General features: G+C 43.2%; 1 protein-coding gene across 1 annotated transcript in view; it reads left to right on the top strand.

Annotated features, from left to right (window-relative positions):
- Positions 1–24,083, top strand: part of COL28A1 (collagen type XXVIII alpha 1 chain) — a 67,948-nt gene that overhangs the window by 12,615 nt on the left and 31,250 nt on the right. The window contains exons 4-24 of the mRNA XM_040441513.1: positions 237–296; positions 1,129–1,182; positions 2,336–2,380; positions 4,340–4,366; positions 4,624–4,668; positions 5,160–5,204; positions 7,327–7,380; positions 10,124–10,192; positions 10,741–10,809; positions 12,934–13,002; positions 15,225–15,293; positions 15,387–15,455; positions 15,544–15,612; positions 15,883–15,951; positions 17,325–17,396; positions 17,681–17,749; positions 18,218–18,289; positions 18,915–18,983; positions 19,246–19,314; positions 19,469–19,537; positions 19,643–19,711. Coding sequence (XP_040297447.1) covers positions 237–296; positions 1,129–1,182; positions 2,336–2,380; positions 4,340–4,366; positions 4,624–4,668; positions 5,160–5,204; positions 7,327–7,380; positions 10,124–10,192; positions 10,741–10,809; positions 12,934–13,002; positions 15,225–15,293; positions 15,387–15,455; positions 15,544–15,612; positions 15,883–15,951; positions 17,325–17,396; positions 17,681–17,749; positions 18,218–18,289; positions 18,915–18,983; positions 19,246–19,314; positions 19,469–19,537; positions 19,643–19,711 — 1,302 coding nt within the window. The remainder of the gene's footprint in view (positions 1–236; positions 297–1,128; positions 1,183–2,335; positions 2,381–4,339; positions 4,367–4,623; positions 4,669–5,159; positions 5,205–7,326; positions 7,381–10,123; positions 10,193–10,740; positions 10,810–12,933; positions 13,003–15,224; positions 15,294–15,386; positions 15,456–15,543; positions 15,613–15,882; positions 15,952–17,324; positions 17,397–17,680; positions 17,750–18,217; positions 18,290–18,914; positions 18,984–19,245; positions 19,315–19,468; positions 19,538–19,642; positions 19,712–24,083) is intronic.

The following is a 24,083-nucleotide window of genomic DNA, read 5'->3' as shown; positions in this document are numbered from 1 at the left end:
GATAGATAGATAGATAGATAGATAGATAGATAGATAGATAGATAGCTTTATATCTAGGTATAAGCTCTAAATACAAGGAGTGGATTTACTATGCAGGTTACCAGTGCATTGTTCATCAGTTTATATGTGAAATCCTTGTAGCACTACATGTACTACAGTAAGTACATTGATAACTCTGCCCTGGTGTGTAAGTACCTACTAAGTGACATTTCTCTCTGACTACTCTTTCTCTACAGTGTCGGCAATCGCCCGTTTGTACCTGTGAAAAAGGTGAAAAGGGTCTTTCTGGATCTCCTGTAAGTACAGCAGCAGAACATTGATACTGGCCGTCACCAATGATATGGGAAATATGACAGTCGCTATGTGCCATGGTGCCAAGACTTGTAGGTTTGTTACGTCTCCTTGCAGAGTGCCAAACCTGCTACACGACTCCTCAACTAGCATGTGCCATGTTTAAAAATGGTGTCTTCTTGTAGAATGTTGTAAAATCGCCGGTGTGCTTATTTAGGCGCCAAGGTACGGGTATGACTGTAAAGGTACTTTCACGCTAGCGTCATTCTTTTCCGGTACTGAAATCCGGTAAAGGGTCTCAATACCGGAAAAAAACGCATCAGTTTTGTCTTAATGCATTCTGAAGGAATTTATTTTTTCACCCAGTCTATTCAACCTCTATTTGGAATAGATGTTCATTCTGAACACCACATTTCTCAATGAGGGACAACTGGCATACATGCATACATTCATAAATTTCCCCCATTCAGCTCTAAATCCTCTGCTTCCCTTCATATAGTACATGATAAAACTGACTGCCTGCAGCCACCACTAGGGGGAGCTCAGAGCATAGAAATGCATACAGTTACACCTGAACTCAATTGAAATGGTAAAAGCTCTTTGTACTGAGCCCCCCTAGTGGCAGCTGCAGGAAAATGCAATTGTTTTATTTTGGGAAGCAGAAGGAGTACAGCTCCAAGCCCCATCCCCCTCATAACGGGCCTCTATGGTAAGTACGCCACTGGGAAACTTTACTGAAGCCACATTTATCTTTTAATGAAACTTTTCTGATCACTCCCATAACAATTGTAACACTCCTTATTATTGTACCATAATGCTATTTTTTCTATTTAATAGGGTAAGAAAGGTCGGCCTGGTGATGATGGTATTCCTGGACAGAAAGGCACTAAGGTACTTATCCACAATATGCCATCATGGCTAAACAGATTGCAGGCTGCCATGATGGCATATGGTACACAGGATCACATAATTACTTTCTATTATAAAGCAGGGTTCCAGTAATGAAGAAATCCAGTGTGTGATATGCCATCATGGCTGAGCAGCCTGACAGTAACACTCATAGTACTGTATTGCAGGCACCTGAGTGCAGTGTAAAGAAGTGGGGTCACGTCCCCCTCTATGCAGCTCAGTAGCAATACACATCGTATCCTATACTCATTCTAGGACAGGTTGCTAGCAGCTTCTTTAATTAATTCCCAGAGAATCCCTTTACAATTTATAGAGAGGTTTAGCATAACCTAGAAACACAAAGTGGCAGATTTACTAATCCTGTCCAAGATTCATCAAGCCCTGCACCCCAGATTTCTGGTAATAAAAGTTCCCAATAGAAGTCACAAATTCACTCCAGTAGGGGGTGGTGTAAAAAACTGGAGTAGCATTTGTAGTCAAAAGTGTTATGTTTTAAATATTAAAGGGGTTTTTCCATGTTCAGAGGCCTCTTGGGCAGACCCTTTCCCCCATGTGAGTAAACCTGTGGAGGAAAGTATACTTACCTGCTCCCTGCTGCTGGGTTCTGGCTTCCTCGCTGCAGCCAATCAGTAGGTGCAGTGGTGATACTATCCCCTTGCATCACGTTAATGGTTCACATGATGAAAGGGGCACGTGTCACCACTGCAGCCACCAACCCAGATGTTGACACACGACAGGGACCGGAGCACTGCAGCGGCGGTGGGTGAATGAAGGAGCAGCGGGGAGCAGGTAAGTGTGCTTCCTTCTGCAGGTCCAGCTACTTGGAAGGGGGTCTGCCCAACAGGCCCCTGAATATGGAAGACCTCTTTAAAGGTGTGCCATATTTAACAAACAACATGCAACATCTGATGTACATGTAGGTCAAGGTGCACAAAGGGGTTAAGAAGGTGATCAATGCAAGATTTTATTTTTTTGAGATTCCGGAAAGGAAAACGCAAATGTGAAAGTAGCCTAAATGAGACTATACAATATTACCACTTACCTATGAACAAGATGTAACTTGTCCTTGTATCCAAAATTACATTTCGTAATGAGAAGTATATGATGCGCGTGTCCTTCTTTTTGTTCTTTGCAGGGTGAATCCGGCCTGAATGGTATTCCTGGAAGAGACGGTTTAGAGGTAAATTGTGAAATCATACAGAAAGAGAATTGGGTATAAGGGGTAGCACTCCGCGTTACAGGTACGCCATAAAATGGCAGAATAACGTAAGCTGGTATAAACCTGGCACGTGCTTCTCACCAAAGCCATTCACCACCACAATATTTTCTGAAAATGTGCTGCAACGACAATGCCCTTTACCAACACAGACGACAACTGGCATTAATGGTAATATGTGTTGGGGAGGGGGCTGACAAATTTGGTATGTGGTCCCTCCTCTTATTTTCCCACAGACAAGCAAAGGAGTATGTCTGATGTGAAAATGCTAGTTATAATTAAAAATCATATACCTCTGGGACATTTACAAGACATAGCCTGACTACCTATCTATTGACTACTCTCTTATACGTGACATCAGGGCACTAAAGCTTTTCCATAGGGGGGGGGGGAAGGTGGACTGAGAAAAAATGCATAATAATTCAAGACATCTCGCAAGACTGTCCTGCGCAGTCAGGTCACAAAAGGGTGGAGCCTATTTAAAGGGAACCTGTCATGTTAAATATTCTGTCTGAGCTACAGGCAGCAGGTTATAGAGCAAGAGCTGAGCAGATTAATATATAGTTTTATGGGAAAAGACTGAGTAAAACTTGTATTTTATACATTTAAATTCCTGCTCATTCTGGTCTTTGAAGTCCAGGAGGCGGTTCTATCAGTGATTGACAGCTATTTCTGTATACACAGTCATAGAGGGAAGGCTGTCAATCACTGATAGGACCGCCTACTTCAAAGAGCAAAATGTGCAGACATTTAAATGAATAAATTACAATTTATATTTAATCTTTTCCCATAAAACTCCGGTATATATTTGGCCTCATGCACACGGCCGTTGTTTTGGTCCGCATCCGAGCCACCGTTTTGGCGGCTCGGATGCGGACCCATTCACTTCAATGGGGCCGCAAAAGATGCGGACAGCAATCCGTGTGCTCTCCGCATCCGTTGCTCCGTTCTGTGGCCCCATTTAAAAAATCTAACATGTCCTATTCTTGTCCACTCTTTGCGGACAAGAATAGGCATTTATATTATAGGCTGTCCGTGCCGTTCCGCAAATTGCGGAATGCGCATGGACGCCATCCATGTTTTGCGGACCACAAAACACAGCACGGTCGTGTGCATGATGCCTTAATCTGCTCAGATACTCCTGCTCTATAACATGCTGCCTGCAGATTACAGTGCATTTTCATGGTGACAGGTTCTCTTTAAATTTACATAAAAGAGGAGGTTCTATTCCATTCTGGTCCAATCCAGGGTGGAGCTTAAAGGACTATTCCAGTTTTCAATAACATCCTTTAAAATAATCATTTAGGAAGTTAACTATAATCTCTTAACATATTTCTTTTACCTTTTATCACCCCTACCGCTCTTTCTTATTTGATGGTATGTCCATTGGCGTGTCAAAGCAACAATAGGGGCAGTGATAGGGGAGTGTCTATGTAAATAGCTGGGTGGGAGGAGCTATAAACTAACAGGCTGTTAGGGGCGGGGCTGGAGCTATGGTAGAGAAAGGAGAAGTGCATCATGGGTTTGGTTGGATACAGGAACAGGAAGTACATACAGGATGGAAACAGACCAGAGGGATTGGTTTATAAGGAGACAACGGGTCAGGAGATGCCAAACTGACAAAAAAAAGACATAGGGAAGATGTACATGAGGGAGGCAACTCTATGAGCATATCTGTTAAAAACCATAGGAATCCCAGAAAGCCCCTTTAAATATTTGGCTCTTCATAAGAATGGCAAATAGGCTTCCTAATAAACATTTTAACACCGATTTTTGTCAATTTCAACAATTCCCCTTTAATTATAATTAAAACTTGTTGAAAACTAATGAATTTCCAAAACATACGGAATCAGTTCTCCTCAATGTACTCATTATGATATTATTCATATTGTCTGCTACTGATCGGTGTTCTTTTTTTCACAGGGAAAACCCGGATATAAGGGAGAGCAGGTAATGGATTTAGTTTCTTAACCATCAATTCTACTTTTATTATTATTATTCTACATTTGTATACAGTATAGTAGATATTGTTTTATACATTGACCCTTCTGTTTCACCATTTTCTTTAACTGATGGCCTTGAGAAAAACTGTATGAGAAAATAATTGCAATGATTTACCGTTTTTTTATTTCTCATTAACTGGTTGACCTGAATGCAATACCAGAGACAATTATTATTGGCTAATATCTATGTGTTTTTTATTTTAGGGAGAGAGAGGAGAGTGTGGTATTCCTGGTGTCAAGGGAGATCGGGTAGGTAGCAAAACAAGACTGTACATTTTTAAGCAACAGGGATATTTTCTCATATCATTTTATGTTGTTTTTAGCTTTTTTTTTTTCATTAAGGGCATGGCAAACTTAAAACTACGATGCTAGTGAAAGGGCTTTGACATAAACCCATTCACACGTAGCAGATTTATTATTGCAGATTTGACAGTATGTTGTGGATTTTCATATCTGCAGAACGTCTACTATGTTGCGGATTTGCAGGAGATTGCACGCTTTGCAATGTAACACGTGCAGCTTTTGCTCCAGATTCACTGCGGATTTTTGCTGTCTTGCATGTATGCGGCCTAACAAGGAAAACGTATGCATTACAGGCTAGCAGAACCAGAATATAACTAGTAATGTAGAAATACATGTAGATTATGCTGCAATATTGTGTTCTATTTGCAACCTTTTCGCTATACATATAGTGGTTGATAATAAGTTTATATGCTAATCTTTTTATTTTGATCATTTAGGGTCCTGAAGGTCCTACTGGAACAAGAGGTCTGAGGGGCGTGCAGGTAAGGAAAAGGCAACAGCTTGGAACCAAAATTCTGTACCTCTGAAGCAACAATGTACGAAACCACACGACCAGAGGAGTAAAACAATGAAGGTTGCTATGGAATGGTAGAGACGAAAATATATTGGAAAATCGCATAACTTTTCCTGATGCAAAGAACAACCTTTATTTGAGGTTCATTGGACTACACATGGCCAACTACTTCCAGAGATTGGGCCCTTTACACTGGCCAAGGACCAGGAAAATGATGGGGAATAAATGGTTGTATGAACACTTACTCCTGATTATTTTGCCCATGTAAGGGTGCTGCGGCACCTAAAATAGTAGTTTTTGGCAGCACATCCTTGGTAAACCGAGGACGTGCTGCCGACAATATGCAAAGTGAATGAAAGAACAAACAATCGTAGTAATGGTTGTTCGTGCCCTATTCATTTTGCACCAACAAGGCCCTTCAAACGAGCGCAATCAAATTAAATATCTTTGACTGGTGTTCGTTATTGGTCGTGTAAAAGGCCCAATAGACACATGAGGTGGTTTGCAATATACACTGCTCAAAAAAATAAAGGGAACACTTAAACAACACAATGTAACTCCAAGTCAATCACACTTCTGCGAAATCAAACTGTCCACTTAGGAAGCAACAGGATAGACAACAGGTGGAAATGATAAGCAATTAGCAAGACACACCCAATAAAGGAGTGGTTCTGCAGGTGGTGACCACAGACCACTTCTCAGTTCCTATGCTTCCTGGCTGATGTTTTGGTCACTTTTGAATGCTGCCGGTGCTTTCACTCTAGTGGTAGCATGAGACAGAGTCTACAACCCACACAAGTGGCTCAGGTAGTGTAGCTTATCCAGGATGGCACATCAATGCGAGGTGTGGCAAGAAGGTTTGCTGTGTCTGTCAGCGTAGTGTCCAGAGCATGGAAGCGCTACCAGGAGACAGGCCAGTACATCAGGAGACGTGGAGGAGGCCGTAGGAGGGCAACAACCCAGCAGCAGGACCGCTACCTCCGCCTTTGTGCAAGGAGGAACAGGAGGAGCACTGCCAGAGCCCTGAAAAATGACCTCCAGCAGGCCACAAATGTGCATGTGTCTGCTCAAACGGTCAGAAACAGACTCCATGAGGGTGATATGAGGGCCCGACGTCGACAGGTCGGGGTTGTGCTTACAGCCCAACACCGTGCAGGACGTTTGGCATTTGCCAGAGAACACCAAGATTGGCAAATTCGCCACTGGCGCCCTGTGCTCTTCACAGATGAAAGCAGGTTCACACTGAGCACATGTGACAGACATGACAGAGTCTGGAGACGCTGTGGAGAACGTTCTGCTGCCTGCAACATCCTCCAGCATGACCGGTTTGGCATTGGGTCAGTAATGGTGTGGGGTGGCACTTCTTTGGAGGGCTGCACAGCCCTCCATGTGCTCGCCAGAGGTAGCCTGACTGCCATTAGGTACCGAGATGAGATCCTCAGACCCCTTGTGAGACCATATGCTGGTGCGGTTGGCCCTGGGTTCCTCCTAATGCAAGACAATGCTAGACCTCATGTGGCTGGAGTGTGTCAGCAGTTCCTGCAATAAAAAGGCATTGATGCTATGGACTGGCCCGCCCGTTCCCCAGACCTGAATCCAATTGAGCACATCTGGGACATCATGTCTCGCTCTATCCACCAACGTCACATTGCACCACAGACTGTCCAGGAGTTGGCAGATGCTTTAGTCCAGGTCTGGGAGGAGATCCCTCAGGAGACCGTCCGCCACCTCATCAGGAGCATGCACAGGCGTTGTAGTGAGGTCATACAGGCACGTGGAGGCCACACACACTACTGAGCCTCATTTTGACTTGTTTTAAGGACATTACATCAAAGTTGGATCAGCCTGTAGTGTGTTTTTCCACTTTAATTTTGAGTGTGACACCAAATCCAGACCTCCATGGGTTGAAAAATTTGATTTCCATTTTTTAATTTTTGTGTGATTTTGTTGTCAGCACATTCAACTATGTAAAGAACAAAGTATTTCAGAAGAATATTTAATTAACTCAGATCTAGGATGTGTTATTTTTGTGTTCCCTTTATTTTTTTGAGCAGTGTATAAGGCAAATAAGCTTTACTATTTTTATATAGGGTATCCAAGGACCTCCAGGAGATCAGGGACCTGAAGGACCGCAAGGAGCAAAGGTAAAAAAAGAACTATATTACTATACTTTATCAGGGTATTTGGAAACTGCATTCTCTCCAGGTTCCTAATATGTTTTCGTTAGCTAAATTACTCCAGGACTAATCTGCACCAATGCAAAATATACCATTTATATTGCCGGTGCCGTGCCTTCTTATGTGACAAAAAGGCCGTTAGGACCGTTCAGGCTCCAGGTAGAAATGCTATCCTTGTACCCCACATAGCTACACTCCTCATAGGTTGCCTTGTACTTTCCACTTTTTTATTTTAAAAGTGAAAAATCAACATGACATTTAACGGCTTTGTCAGCTTAAAGGGGTTGGCCCATCTCATACATTGGGGACATATTGCTAGGGCGGAGCCAGCAAAGTGAAGGAGACCGGACCACGCATGCACAGCCACGTTTTATTCATTTCTATGGGACTGCCGAAAATAGAACTGCCTCGGCTATTTCCGTCAGCCCCACAGAAGTGAATGGAGCGGCAGCCACACATGCGTGGTATGCTTCCCATTCATTTCTATGAGACTTCCGAAAATAGCTGAGCTTCTTGCGGGCTCCGTTCTAGATACAGGTGCGGGTCCCAGAGGTGGGACTCGCACCTATCAGACATTGGGGGCATATCCTAGCGATATGCTCCCAATGTATGAGATAGGCGAACCCATTTAATGCGCTGCCCTATGTAAGGATATTACAGCTACAAATCCATACTTCCACCCGAAGTATGGAAAGAATACACTATGCACTTAATTTATGAGTGTGGTGGATTTATAAGCAGAGTGTTTCCCTTGCCTCTCTTATACACAATGCAGCCTGTCAATCACTGCAGAGAGGGGTGTGGAGGCTAAGCGAGTGCTCTCCTTATAAATACCCCAAACTTATAAATTGTGGGGACAATCAGGAATCGCGTTTTTAACACCAGTCTTGATCTAGACTAAGGCGCCGAGAGATGCACCAAATTTATTAAGAGGCACACAATACTTAATAATATTAGTACCTCTTGGCAGGTTGGTGCACCATGATCTAAAATCAGGGTTACCAACCGTCCAGAAATTTCTGCACAGTCCGTAAAAATAGATACGTTTTTTCCTGTGTCGGTGAAAAAAGAAATAGAGGTGTCAATGATTGTTTTGAAGCTGGTGGTATTTGACTATAGGCATTTATTACTTACAGTCTATCATTCATTGTGGTTTTCTAATTTGGCCGTAAAAAATGTTGGCTGTCCGGGATTTTGGGATAAATTGCCCAGTAAAAAGATCAATTCTGGTTGGCAACTTGGCAACCCTGGTTAGGAACTGACATTTCTGGTGTAACTTGTGCCATGTAGGCTTCAGTGAGCGCTGTGGCCTCCTCTTAGGCCAGTGATGTCACATTCATCAGTCACATGGCCTAATTGCCAATCAAGTGAATGGGCCTGGGCTGCAATACCAAGCACAGCCACTATACAATGTACAGCGCTGTGCTTGGTTAGCTGTGCGGAGTCTGTGGGGCTCACTGGAGTGATAGGCTATCAATATGGAGCTCCCAGTTAAACACTTTAATAGAATATTTTTGGCCTTCTATTCTTCCCCACTCGACCATAGTTTGTGAGCTGTTAAAGGGGTTGTACCATCTCAGACATTGGGGCATATCACTAGGATATGCCCCCAATGTCTGGTAGGTGTGGGTCCTACCTCTGGTACCCGCACCTATACTGAGAACGGAGCCTACAAAGTCCTGGAGGGCGCACCACGCATGCACAGCTACCCTCCATTCATTCCTATGGGAGCACCAAAAATAGCCAAGAACTGGCTCGGCTATTTCCATTATCCCCATAGAAGTGAACGGAGTGGTGGCTACGCTTGCGCAGTGCACCTCCCATTCATTTCAATGGCAGTTCCGAATATAAAATTTTCGGCAGTCCTATAGGAATGAATGGAGGGCGGCCATGCATGCACGGTGCGCCCTACGGGACTTTGCCAGTTCAATTCTAAGTATAGGTGTGGTGAGGTGAGACCCGCACCTATCAGACATTGGGGGCATATCCTAGCGATATGCCCACAATGTCAGAGATGGTTCACCCCCTTTAAGATTGCCCTGAAGGCAGACCAGTGAGAGGACATGATGCTCTGTAACAGCTGACTAAGGCTACTTTCACACCAGCGTTTTTACTGGATCCGGCAGGGTTCAGCAAAAACGCTTCCATTACTGATAATACAACCGTCTGCATCCGTTATGAACGGATCCGGTTGTATTATCTTTGACATTCCCAAGACAAATCCGTCATGAACTCCACTGAAAGTCAAAGGAGAACGGATCCGTTTTCTATTGTGGCAGAGAAAATGGATCCGTCCCCATTGACTTGCATTGGGGGTCATGCCAGATCCGTCTTGCTCCGCATCCCAGGACGGAAAGCAAACTACTACATGTTGCGGTTTGCTCTCCGGTATGTGAGCATTCCGTTCTGTTCAGTTTTGTCCCCATTGACAATGAATGGGGACAAAACTGAAGCGTTTTTTTCCGGTATTGAGCCCCTATGACGGATCTCAATACCGGAAAAGTAAAACGCTAGTGTGAAAGTAGCCTAAGGAATAATCTTTCATAGACTTGTAGAGACTTGATTGGCTATATCTCCATAGGCTTTTGAGGCTAGCATGTAGTCAGTAGGTAATTCCCTGATCTATGAAATATCACTCATAAAATACAGCAATGTTTAGCACCTTTTTTTTTTAATCAATAACTTAATGCAATCTTATTGATTGACACAGGGTGATAGAGGTGTTGCTGGACCACCAGGAGCACAAGGAGAAACAGGAATAGGACTTCAAGGACTGAAGGTAAGAGAAATAAAAAGTAGTGCTTCCTAGAATTGGAGTTGACGAGTATGCCGGTTCATTAAAACATTTCAAATGGAATTAAATATTAAACTTCTAGCAACTTCTACATGAATAAGGTCAAAATTCATCTCATCTGTCAGGGGGACAACTCTAAAAATATACAGATGTTCGACAATTTTTGAAGTAACCCAATATTTGCTATTATTGTTAACAGGTTATGTATTTAGGATAAGCCCTCTTCTCCTACAAAGAACCTCACCTGAATAAGTAAGCGAAGAGAGCGTCAACAAGTGACTTTCAATCTGGAAGACTTGCCATGGTTGCTCACTGAATTTAATGGACTCCACATAATATTATATTTTTGTTACAGCAAAATGTGGGCATGCCAGTAGCTTCCTTTAGGAATAAAAGCTGATTACCAGGGGGTTCCAAGAACCAGATGCCAACAATTGGCTCACTGGAGGACATGCTTTAACAAATGGACAACACATTTTTTAAAGTGAACTTATATAACCGGAGTATCAATTAATGTAAATTAATCATTTTAGGGAGACATGGGTCACCAAGGAAGACCAGGACCAAGTGGGCCGCCAGGAATTGGAGAACCCGGACCATCGGTAAGCATTTCTTCACAATACCAATTGTTGATGCAGATTGAAGCTATAGATGTGTATTACTCCACCAATTACTCTTTCTGGTACAATAAGAACATCAACTGAGTTGTATGGTATGATACATGCTACTGATAGTAAATTATTTTTGATTAAAAAATGACATATTGCAGTTGTGAAAAGGTCATCTATAATATACATCTAAAATATACTCTATGGGGGACATTTTTCATCTCCTGTAAACCAGAAAACTAGAATCAAAAAGTCTTAAAGCATCCTGCACAGATGCCCCACAATTATTAAAGGGTTTTCTGGGAGTTCTAAATGAATTCCATTGATTGTGGTGGTCCCACTCCTAGCACCCTGACGATCAGGTGTTTGAAGGGGCCGCAGCCCTCCTCACACCATACCAAGTACAGCGCCATTCATAGTATTGCAGCCCAGACCCACTTACTTGGATGGGACTGAGGTGCAAATAGGCCATGATGTCACTGGTCTAGAAAGAGGCTGCAGCACTCACCAAAGTACCGTGACCTCTTCAAACAGCTGATTGTGGGGGTGTTGCAAGTCAGACCCCCACCAATCACATATAGAGGACCTATCCTGATGCTGGGCCATTAATATTAAACTCCTGGAAAACCGCTTTAAGAGGCATGCGCCTCTTAATAATTGTGGTGGAGAAAGATTACGACTAGCGTGTAATCTTAAAAGGGTTATCCCATATTAGACAATGGGGGCATATCGCTAGGATATGCCCCCATTGTCTGATAGGTGTGTGTCCTACCTCTGGGACCCGCTCCTACAAGGAGAACGAAGCGGAGAAACTTTTTGGAGGGCTCACTGCGCATGCGCAGCCGCCCTCCATTCATTTCTATGGAGCCGCCGAAAATAGCCGAGCGCTGGCTCGGCTATTTCCGTCGGCCCCATAGAAATTAATGGGAGAGGTGGCAGCGCATGCATGGTGCGCTCCCATTCACTTCAATGGGAGAGGTGTGGAGCTGTGCCTGGTGGTGGACGGACCCCGGGAAACCCGGGGTCCTCCAGCCACAACTCTCCCCAGCTCCGTTTTCCTTGTAGGTGTGGGTCCCAGAGGTGGGACCCGCACCTATCAGACAATGTGGGCATATCCTAGCGATATACCCCCATTGTCTAAGATGGGATAACCCCTTTAATAAATGTCCCCCTATATAAAGGTATATTTAGTCATATTTTCTCTGTAAGAAAACTGATTTAAGACTTAACTGTAAAAACCCATACGTTTCCCTAAACAGGGATCGTGCTGGGACAGGTTTATGTAACTTACCCCAATTCTTACAGACCTTACAAAAATTCATTAGCTTAAAGGGAACCTGTCATGTGGATATTTGATTATAATCTAACTAATTATATACAATCATTAACTACTAAAAAGTACCTTAGATGTATTCACTTACTGGTGTGACAGATGGTTACCTCATAATATACACACAAACATGCTGCATGCTAATGAGCTGATTTGAGTCCAGCCTGATGTCAGTGAGTCCAGCGTTTTTTTAATTCAGAGCTATAGCCACTCCCCTGCCCACCTGCTGCTGATTCATATGGAAAAAAAACTGTCAATCAGCAGCAGGTAGGCGGGGAGAGTCAGGCGCTCATGAATATTCAGGTCTCATCATTATGAGCTGGAGCTTTTCAATACAAGATGTTGGCAGATTGACTGGGTCAATTAAAGAAAGTGACCCAGCATTTTGCTAAGAGAATCCGTCACTTATTTATGTTGCCCTTAGTTAGGACACCATAAAACTGGTGACAGGTTCCCTTTAATTCATATTAACTGTAATTTCAAACAAAACAAAAACGTATCATGCATAAACTGAGTGTTATTCAATGAATATCATATGCACAATGTAACAGATTAAAACTCAGTGAAAAATAAACAGTTTAATATTTTCTATTTGATACAATAGTTCTAAACAATAAGGAATATTAGCTTCCAGTCCTAACACTTTCGTCAGTCGTCCTACATGAAATTATTGTAAAACAAGTTAGGACTGGATGGCCGATGCAGAACAAAGCGTTAGCCTTGTAGTGTCAAGTCAGCAGGCATTACATGAGAAGAATGATATATTGTAAATGCTTCCATTGTAACAGGGACCTCAGGGATCGCAGGGGCTGCCAGGAGAAAGGGGACCTCAAGGAGAAGGATTTCCTGGACCTAAGGTAAGGCTTACCCTGTACGTGAAGGGAAAATTACGTTCCTCATAAATTGTTGTCTTCGTTTTTATCTACAAATTAAAACCAAATACTGATACTTTAGTTTTTTTCTAAGGGTACCTTCACACTAGCGTTTTTCTTTTCCGGTGTTGAGTTCCGTCACAGGAGATCAATACCGGGAAAAAAATGATCAGTTTTATTTTAATGCATTCTGAATGGAGAGCAATCCGTTCTGGATGCATCAGTTCAGTCCCTCTTACGTTTTTTGGTCGGAGAAAATACCGCAGCATGCTGCAGTTTTCTCTCCGGCCAAAAATACTGAAGACTTGCCGGAATGCCGGATCCGGCATTAATTTACATTGAAGTGTATTAGTGCCGGGTCCGGCATTAAGTGTTCCGGGAAAACGGATCCGGCATGTGCAGACCTTTCAAAATGCAAAATTTAATACCGGATCCGTTTTTCCGGATGACACCGGAGAGACGGATCCGGTATTTCAATGCTTTTGTCAGATGGATCCGCTTCCGGATCCGTCTGACAAATGCCATCCGTTTGCGTCTGGATTGCCTGATCTGGCAGGCAGTTCCGGCGACGGAACTGCCTGCCGGAATCCTCTGCCGCAAGTGTGAAAGTACCCTAATCCTTTTTTCAGAATTTTGTTTTATTCTACGGGGGCAGCCATTGTGCTTGAACTGCTGCTTTGCTCTGTTATCAGTTCAGAGCCACCTGGACAAATGAAAACAGCAGTCTGGAGATGACTCATTGACTTCTATTGGAGTATGTTGTGGGCATGCTCTGTGCAGAGGTCATTGTGCAGGGAGGGGGGTGGAGATGAGGTGTGTTTATAACACACTGTCAGTAGTGGATCCAATGTTATGTGCCTCCACCCTTTATAATAGATATTGTAACGGAACGCCTAGCACCCCGACCGGGTACCTCCGTCGATAGTTGCTCCTAGTGCTTCCCGAGGACTCCAAGCACTCCACTTGACACCGTAAGCGCTGCAGACCCCACGAACCGCCGAAGCTTGGTGGAGGTCCTACCCACCCTGGACCTACGACAAGGCTCCAGGCGATCAGTTACCCAAACACCAGCCTCAACATGATGAAGGATAAAACAGGAACTCTTTAATGGGTTCTTTTCCAGCTTTTTATGCAGGTCTCCTAACAAGGGACACTCCCCCTGCGGCCCTTGTAAAAGACTGTGACAGTTTATATTTTAGCCAATCACATGCATTTACAGTATTGAAACCCTCCCAGCAATTGTACACAAAATCCCCTTCCCTCTGTCTGTAACGCAATCAACAAAATACAATGAGCATTGTCTGAGACGCAATTAACTAACACACTGGCATTGTCTGAGACGCAATCCACAAAATACAATTACCAAACGTAATGGGCTAACTTAATCACTACCAGACAGAACACACACATTTTTCCCAACACACAGAAAACACCTCAAAACCCCACACATCCCCATAATGTATACATCCCTGGATAGCTCTGATCTGGGTGAACAACATATCCAAAAATCACCCAGATCCGAGCAGGGGTTCCCGAATTCCATGGAAGTCACATTTGGCTGGTCTGTCTTCTCCTTCAAAGTTAGTATGGGCCATAATCCTGGGGCAGGAGGCTGGCAAACAGCCCCCTCCAAAACACCGTGGCGAGGTTGGTTTCGCCACAGATATGTTACATTTTATTGTAATGCCTGCCTGCGATGATAATGAGATGACTGCTCAGAAGTGATCTCTTTAGAACAGGAAGACTCAGTCTATTGGGAGGCTCAGTGGCCAGTGTGGAACCTGTAGGATTTCAGGAATTATAAATATAGACAGAGACATGGCAAATAAAAATATATATTGTATACTCAAAACATTTTGACTTGACTTTAACAATAATGTCCTTTTCTGCTGATATATTTTCTTTCATTTCTCCTGTGATGGTGCTGCAGCGAAAATGAATATTTTCTTTTGGGTTCCCTCGCCAATTACAGGTGATTGCTGTTGGGGACACCCTATGAATAGTTTATTGTCAAGAAATCCTTCCAACAAAAAGAGATTAGCAAAGTAGAACACAATTTCAAAAATTTCCCTAAAGAGATTTGTTCCAATTAAATATAGAGGATTAATTTTCCACTTATCTCTGTATAATGCCTCCGTGGAATAACTCAACATACCAAGTTATCACATTTCTTATGATAAAAAGTAATACACTGTTTCCTTGTATAGGGAGATCGAGGATTTGAAGGACCTAGAGGAACCCGTGGCTCACCAGGACCTAGCATTAAGGGTGATAAGGTGAGAATTTAAGAAGCTCTGTTCCTTAACTGCGTCATGTACTATACTATTATTATTACTCACTTTATGAATTTGTCTTTTTTTTTTTTTTAGGGAGAGTTTGGTCCTCCTGGCTTACCTGGCCCAATTGGTTTACCTGGTATTGGAATACAAGGAGAAAAGGTAAGAGAAAAATAATATATTAGGCATAGAGTACTGATGAAAGGATGCTGACCTTGAAAGTAAGACAAAATATCTTTATTGATTATAGGGAGTCCAGGGTCCTGGTGGGCCACCAGGCATGAGAGGACCACCAGGAGAAGGACTTATGGGGTCCAAGGTAAAAATATACTAGATAATCAACAAACCATATAGTTGTGTTTTGCATAATTTAATTTTCTGATCACTTATCTGTACCATATCTGGGGAGGAACATAGTCAACCACACAGGTATTCTGCTATAGCTATGTTTAGCTTGTATCAGTAGCAAAGAAAAAAGTCTTTACATGGGTACAATACGGAAAATGTAGATCATTACAAAAAAGTCATCATGTCAACTTGTATATCAGTTCCTGTACACATTTCCTACTTATAAACCTTTCTTATTTAGGGAGATCAAGGTTTGCCAGGAGAATCTGGAGTACCTGGAGAAAGAGGGATTGGTGACTCTGGAGCAAAGGTACTTTATTTTATAGGATTCCTAAAATCTGCTTTTTCATACACCTTCAATACCTTTCGGCTTTTACTTTTGACCCCCATACATGAGCAGGTTAGGCTGAGCAGAGGTGCTCCTAATAGGGGTAGGAGAATAAGCTGCTGTCAGACACAGAACAAAAGGATTGGACAGGTTCAAATCCTATATCATCGAGAGAGAGAGTTGGGACATCCCCATATACCTTAGGTGACCAGGTGATCCCAATAAAATTGGAGGGTTCAGCCAACATTGATCTAATTTCTATGGACAGCTACAGTCTGCATATTTACCCATCATCACTTCTGACCAAATGTTCTTGAAGTACAGAATTTTTGTGTATGAGTTTCAGACAAGGGCTTATGTCCCACAGAGGTGGCCCATATGGCTGATATAGGGCTCGTGCAAAGTGTTGACCCATGTGAGGACCTGTACAGAATTTACCTCACTCTGGTCGTACAACGTTTTCAATTAACCTATGAATGATAGAAACAAGACGGAGGGCAAACAAGCATCAAGGTCTACTATCTCAGGTGGCAAGGGGGGTTAACTAGTACCAGAAAGGGGACACATCTTATTGTTTGCCCCATTACAACACTTGCAGTGGGGTGATCCTGCGGCCCAACACTGGACTGAAATACCATGATTTAAGGGGGATTCTGGGCCCCAATAATCAGTAGATTAAGGTCTCCTATTTAAAGGGGTTATGCCACGACTGATGTCAAAAATTAAATGATATAGTACATGACAATCTCTATCTAACAAAGCTAGAACCAGCCCTGTACTCTCCCTGTAACTGCCACAGCTTCTAACAGAACATATGGCCGGTGGCTGTTGAAGATTTAAACTGAGCACGTGTGACCAGCTCAGTGAGACGGGCAAAAAATAAGGAAACGAACAAACAGCAGGTGGAGCTATACAGATACATTTTATTGAATAGATCAGTGGCTATACTACATTTTGAATTCCATGCAATTGCAAAAGTATTCAGATCCAGGGGCTGATTTGAAAAATGCAGAATATGTTTCGTGACACAACCCCTTTAAGTGAAGGTGGGAATGGGACTGAGCTGCGCCTCAGCCATGTGACCAATGGAAAATGCTGCAGCGCTTACATCTTCAAACAGCTGAACGGCGGTGGTGCTGAAGTCGGGCCCCCACCGATAAAAAATGGATGAGCTATCCTAAGGATAGGCAACCAATATCAAAATTTTGGACGACCAATTTAAAAAATTCATTTCTAAAGAAATCTCTAACTAGAAAGGGGAGGGACACAAATAAAATGTAAAGGTATGAGCACTAGGAGCAGAGTCACAATTCATATGCAGTTGTTTCACTCGACATCTGCTTTCTATATTTCAGGGTGAACCCGGGTCTGCAGGTTTAGCTGGTTTACCTGGTTTACCAGGGGAAGATGGTGCCCCAGGACAAAAGGTTTTTAATGTCTTATAAATGTTATAATATTTTTACTATTGTTTTCCTTTTTTCCATAAATTTTAATGCTAATCTGCATATCTTTCAATTTGGAATTTACATTGTCATATGTTATGTTTGTATAATATTATCAATAATAATAATAATAATAATAATGGTTGTTTTATTAATGCCATTACTATATAGGATATGTTTACATGCATAAATAAATGGTTCCAATCTCTACAGGCATAAAGGAGATTAAATATAAAAGAACATATATATTTTTTGGGGTTTTCATTTAGGGTGAGTCAGGACTTCCGGGTCTCAGGGGTCCAGAAGGGTCTCTTGGTATTGGCATACAAGGTGAAAAGGTAAGTCTTAAAGATCCAATTTCATTTATAAACTTTGCTGAATAAAAGGGGTTTTCTGAGACTTTTATACTGATGATGACCTGTCCTCTGGATAGGTCATCAGTATCTGATTGGTGGGGGTACGACACCTGGGACCCCCGCCAATCAGCTGTTTGAGAGGGCAGCGGCACTCACAGTAGCGCCGTGGCCTTCTCACAGCTTTTCCTAGGCTGTGTAACTTCACGTTCATGGCCTAGGCGCAGCTCTGCCCCATAGAAGTGAATGGGGCTTAGCTGCGATACCAAGCACAGCCGCTATACTATGTAAGGCACTGTATAAAAGTCTCAGAAAACCCCTTTAATGTTGATATGGCTTTCTTATATCCTGCAGTCATGTTTAGTCCAACTAAACGTTATTATTGCAGTAAAATTATTATTGCAGAAAAATACTACTGTAGTAACAAATTTTCCCATGTCTGTTTTTTTTAAGGGTGACCAAGGACAACGTGGCATCCGTGGGTTAACTGGGCCCCCAGGGCCTTCTGGACCATCAGGACCAAAAGTAATCAAATGTCATTCATATTAAAAATATAAATGGATAATCATTTAGGTTTTCTGTTCTATGCCTGAAGTACATTCATCTCAGTGGGTATCCTATTTAATCCTTCTTAAAACGGGTTTATCGGAGCTAAATATTGATGACCAATGCTCAGTAAAGGTCATGAATCAGGTCGTTGGGGTCAGACTCGTGGCACGCCTGCTGACACCTGGGCCTCAGTACTCAAGCCAGCACTACGCCTCTTCCTCAGCCTTCCTCAACTCCACTTGTCATATGGCCTTAATGCAGCTCACTCCCATTTAAGTAACTGGGATTGAGCTGCAATACCGAGCACAACCTCTACACAATCAATGGCGCTGTGCTTGGTATACCATGAAACACCAAGACCTTCAAACAGCTGATGTTGGGGTGCCGGAGGTGGGACCCTCATTGATCTGACATTGACGACCTATCCTCATCAATACTTAACTTCCAAACAAATTACTGCTGGTTGAAAAGCTTTGATCATCCTATAGGATAACATGATGTACAAAATATACAATTACTGTATGTTGTGTGTTGTAAGTGTATAAAAAACCAAGATCGGGAACTAAATTGTTTCACTTATTGTGGCCTTCTTGTGTTTTAGGGTGAACCAGGTGCTGCAGGACGTCTTGGACTGCCAGGTCCCCCCGGTCGGGCAATAGTGGGTCCTAAGGTATGCTTTGCTGGTAGATGTAGTACAGTCACTACAGTCACTGAAATGTGGTACAAATTAATAAATATACAGATATGAATCAGTAGTTGTGATAAAGCGATGTAAAATCCTGGCTCATCATTCACATGAACCAAAGTAAAATTCTTGCTCCCACACATAGATGCCCATACTGTATAGCTACAGCTGTGTTGAGTAACATCTTATTTAGATCAGTCTTTCAATAATTATTTTACATGATGGTATGTTTTATATCTTATTTAAGGGAGACATTGGTCCGGCTGGTCGACAAGGTCTTATAGGAGAACCAGGAATTGGTATTGCCGGTCCAAAGGTAATGTGACATTTATCCACTATGGTCAACAAAGATACTGGGTGCTTTATAGAAATATATTCTCAGTGTTTCTGTATTATCTTATAATATAATTTGATATTTTACATATTTAGAATGAATAATGTATGTAACAACTGCAACCTATGTTCTGTAGGGTGACAGGGGCAATCCAGGACCACCAGGGCCATATGGACCAAAGGGAGATGGATTTGCAGGACCTCAAGTAAGTAAAACATTACGCTTTGCTGGTTTAGGAACGCCAAGTACCATGTGAAACCTTTCAAAATCTGATATTTACTAAGTAAGAATTGTTTCTATTTAAAAATAGGGAATGCCAGGGCTTCCAGGAGCTCCAGGTGAACCAGGACCAGAAGGCATTGGACTTCCAGGACCAAAGGTAGCATTTAATATAGATGTAAAAGTACTATAACAGTACTGGGAAGGTCTTTTCACTGTTAACTAATCTAGATATTACTTCACCCGAGGATAAAGACATATCTGACCCTACTAAACAGACTAGGCAAAGTTTTGCTATATTACCCCACACCAGTGGTTCCCCATATTGTTATTAGTGCAGGGGGACCCTTGAAAAATGTTTCCACTTTTGGGGAACCCATAATGTCATTCCTATCTCAAAGAAGCTTGGTAAAATGCCCTATAATTCTTGTCCTGTAGAATCATTTGGCTCAGATACATTTACTTTGGAAATCAGGAATCCCTTCCGTGTTGTAAAAGATACAGGTCTTTATCATGCTGTGTTCCGGGTGAGGACCACAATCAGGGCTCAAGGAACCCCAGATCCTGGAAATCCTGGTTGGGAAACACTACCCTACGCAATAATGGGTCAGAAGTAGTGTATTTTCTGGGTCTGACATTAAAAGAGTCTTGTGACACGTGTTGAAGTCTTTAGTCACTTGAGGAAGAATATGCCACCACTCCTGACATGTCAGTTTTCGCAACTACTTGCATTCCCTATGTAAAAACAGTTCTGGAGCATCTATCTTATGACTCTCTGTTGAAGTTGTGAATGAATTGCTAGCAAGGTCCAGCTGGATGTTATCAGTTAGCGGTATGTGAATCAGTGCTATCAGTGTCAGACACTGCAGGGACATGCACCCAAATGGTAACACCCATCTGGGCCTTCTCTGAAAATTGCTAGTAATTTATTCATACATTTTTGCAGGAATAATATAGGAATAGTACAACATATAGTCATGAGAATAGATGCTCCAGAATTGTTATGACACAGGGAATGCAAGTTACTAAAACAGACATGTCAGGAGAGGTGACAGGTCCTCTATAAAGATCACTGGTCCATCCTGTGACGTGTCTTCTAGACATCCAACTGATTTCTGTCACTACCAGAGCTTTGAGACGTTCTCACAGCTCTGTTTCTCCACCCCTGTGATGATGTCACTACTAGAGCTTGGAGGAGTTCCCTCTGCTCTGTTTCTCCGCCCCTGTATTGAGTTCTTTACTTCCTCCCAGCTGTCCCTCCTGTGTTTGATTTCTCTGCCTTTAAATCACCCCTCCTCCTTTGTAGGGTGTGGATTATACTTTTCATTTGAGCTGTATCTCTCGCTTGAGTATCTTCACTTGTGTGTTATCTTTCTATGGACCTGAGTTCTGCTGTAGCAAGTACTTCGGATAGTGTCTGCTGACTTTGGATCTGTCTTCACTGCTGCTGCAGCTCCTTCAGTTAAGTGTGCAGACATTGTGTGTTTCTGTTTGTTTTCTGACTGGATCCGAGGCGACCCCGGTTCCGTCCATATTCTGAGCAGGGCACCGGTGGCCGTGCCCCTTCCACTATTGTAGGGGTTACAGTGGTCATCAGCCTTAGGTACGTGGGCATGTCTCGATCCACCATTTGGATCTGGACATGTGCTTAGCAGCATAGGGAGAGCTTTTAGGGTCGGACAGGGGTCACCCTTTATCCTCCCTAGTTTGGGTCCGGTCAGTAGCTTATTCACTGTGTATGCTCTTGTTGCTCACATACAGACGTGACATTATAATCCACCGTAACCGTCCTTTTTGACATGGATCCGCTTTCTAACCTGGTTGACCGTATGCAGGATCTTTCTTTGGAGGTAGCGGATCTCCGTCAATCTATGACTCAGCTTCATGCATTGGGCTATGCTCCGGCCCATGGAGTCTGTTGCGAGCCAAAGGTCTCACTTCCGGAAACGTTCTCCGGGGGCAGTGAGAATTTTGTTCGCTTCAGAGAGGCATGCAAACTCCATTTTTGCTTGTGTCCCCATTCCTCTAGTAATGAGGAGCAGAGGGTGAGGATTGTCATCTCCCTGCTCAGGGGTAATGCTCAGACTTGGGTTTTTTCGCTGCCATCGGGGGATCCCTCCCTTCGATCCGTATAAAGATTTTTTGTGGCCCTGGGGCAGATATATGATGACCCGGATCGTGTTGCTCTGGCTGAATCCAACTTACGTTTTTTATGCCAGAACAAACTGTCTGCGGAGCTTTATTGTTCTGAATTTCGGAGATGGGCAGCTGATTCAGGTTGGAATGATGCTGCACTCCGGAGTCAGTTCTGTCATGGTCTCTCAGAGAGATTGAAAGATGCGTTTGCTTTCCATGAGAGACCAACGTCCTTAGAGTCTGCCATGTCATTGGCGGTACGCCTTGACAGGCGTCTAAGAGAAAGAAACGAGACCTCTCTGTCCAGCCATTGTCAGTCTAGGGGCAGTGGTGCGGACTCATTCAGTGTGCAGGGTCCTCATCCTGTCTCGGTCCCCTCTGAGGAGGAGCCCATGCAGCTAGGTCGACTTGCCCCTGATAAAGGAGGATTTAATCCTCAGAGAATGGTGTGTTTTTGTTGTGGGGGCATAGGTCATTTGGCAAATGTTTGTCCGTCTAGGAAATTCATGAACTGTACTAAGAGTGATAATAAGAGAAAAACCTCAAAAGGTAAATCATCAAACTCTGCTTTATCTGCTACTTTGGGCAAAGTAGATGTAGGAATTGATGCTTTTCCTCTGACCTGCAGTTCCCGTTTTCTCCTTTCTGCAAAGGTGGCGCTAGAGAGCAAAGTAATTTCTTGTGAAATTTTTGTCGATAGTGGAGCGGCCGTCAATCTTATTGACACTCAATTTGTAGCCATGCATGGTTTTCAGGTTTGCACATTAGAAAAGGATATACCTGTTTTTGCTATTGACTCTGCTCCACTCTCACAGAGATCCCTGAAGGGCATTGTTCACAATATCCGGTTAGCTGTAGGTGACACTCATGTGGAGGATATTTCTTGTTTTGTCCTTAACGGATTGCCTTCTCCTCTAGTTTTGGGGTTACCCTGGCTCACTAGACATAACCCCACTATTGATTGGCAAGGAAGGCAAATAAATGAGTGGAGTGAGTTTTGTAGAGAGAATTGTCTCACAGCGACTTTGGCAGAGGTGTCTACTAAAACTGTGCCATCATTTCTCTCTGATTTCTCGGACGTGTTTTCCGAGAGCGGTGTTCAGGAGCTACCTCCTCACCGGGAGTTTGACTGTCCCATTAACCTCATTCCCGGCGCCAAGCTGCCAAAAGCACGCCTCTACAATCTCTCACAACCGGAAAGAATCGCAATGCGAACCTATATCTCTGAGAGTCTCGATAAGGGGCATATTCGTCCCTCAAAATCACCTGTTGCCGCTGGTTTTTTTTTTGTTAAAAAAAAAAGATGGCTCTCTGAGACCTTGCCTAGATTTTAGGGAGCTGAACCGTATCACGATTCGCGATCCCCTTCCTCTGATCCCGGACCTCTTCAACCAAATTGTTGGGGCCAAGGTTTTTTCCAAATTGGATTTGAGAGGCGCGTACAACCTAGTCAGGGTCAGAGAGGGGGATGAATGGAAAACGGACTTTAATACCCCTAACGGGCATTTCGAGAATCTCGTTATGCCTTTCGGCCTGATGAATGCTCCGGCCGTCTTTCAGCATTTTGTTAACAGTATTTTCTACCATTTAATGGGGAAATTTGTATTGGTGTATATTGATGATATTTAGATTTTTTCCCCTGATGTTCAGACCCATCAGGATCATCTTTTTCAGGTTCTGCGGATTCTGCGGGAAAATAAATTGTACGCCAAGCTGGAGAAATGTGTTTTTATGGTATCGGAGATTCAATTTCTGGGTTTTCTCCTCTCTGCTTCTGGTTTTCGCATGGATCCGGAGAAGGTCCGTGCTGTGCTTAAGTGGGAGCTTCCTGAGAATCAGAAGGCTTTGATGCGCTTTCTGGGTTTTGCGAACTATTACAGAAAGTTCATTTTGAATTATTCCTCTGTTGTCAAACCCCTCACTGACATGACAAAAAAGGGGGCGGATTTTTCTAAGATTAAAGAAAGTTTTGCGTCTGCTCCCATCTTGGTGCATCCCGATGTTTCCTTACCTTTTATTGTTGAGGTGGATGCTTCCGAGGTGGGTGTGGGTGCGGTATTGTCCCAGGGTCCTTCTCCTGCCAAATGGCGACCCTGTGCCTTTTTCTCTAAAAAACTCTCCCCGGCAGAGAAAAACTATGATGTGGGAGATAGGGAGTTGTTGGCCATCAAGTTGGCTTTCGAGGAATGGCGCCATTGGTTGGAGGGGGGCAGGCACCCTATCACCGTTTTTACCGACCATAAGAATCTGGCGTACGTGGAGTCGGCCAAGCGTATGAATCCGAGACAGGCCAGATGGTCTCTGTTCTTCACACCTGTCCATGGACTTTATCACGGATCTTCCTCGTTCCTCAGGGAAGTCGGTGATCCTGGTGGTGGTGGACGGTTTTAGCAAGA

The sequence above is a fragment of the Bufo bufo genome, chromosome 7, assembly GCF_905171765.1.
Source record: "Bufo bufo chromosome 7, aBufBuf1.1, whole genome shotgun sequence".
NCBI lineage: Eukaryota > Metazoa > Chordata > Amphibia > Anura > Bufonidae > Bufo > Bufo bufo.
Note: the sequence above shows the minus strand (reverse complement) of the source record. Positions and strands in the feature narration are given on the sequence as shown.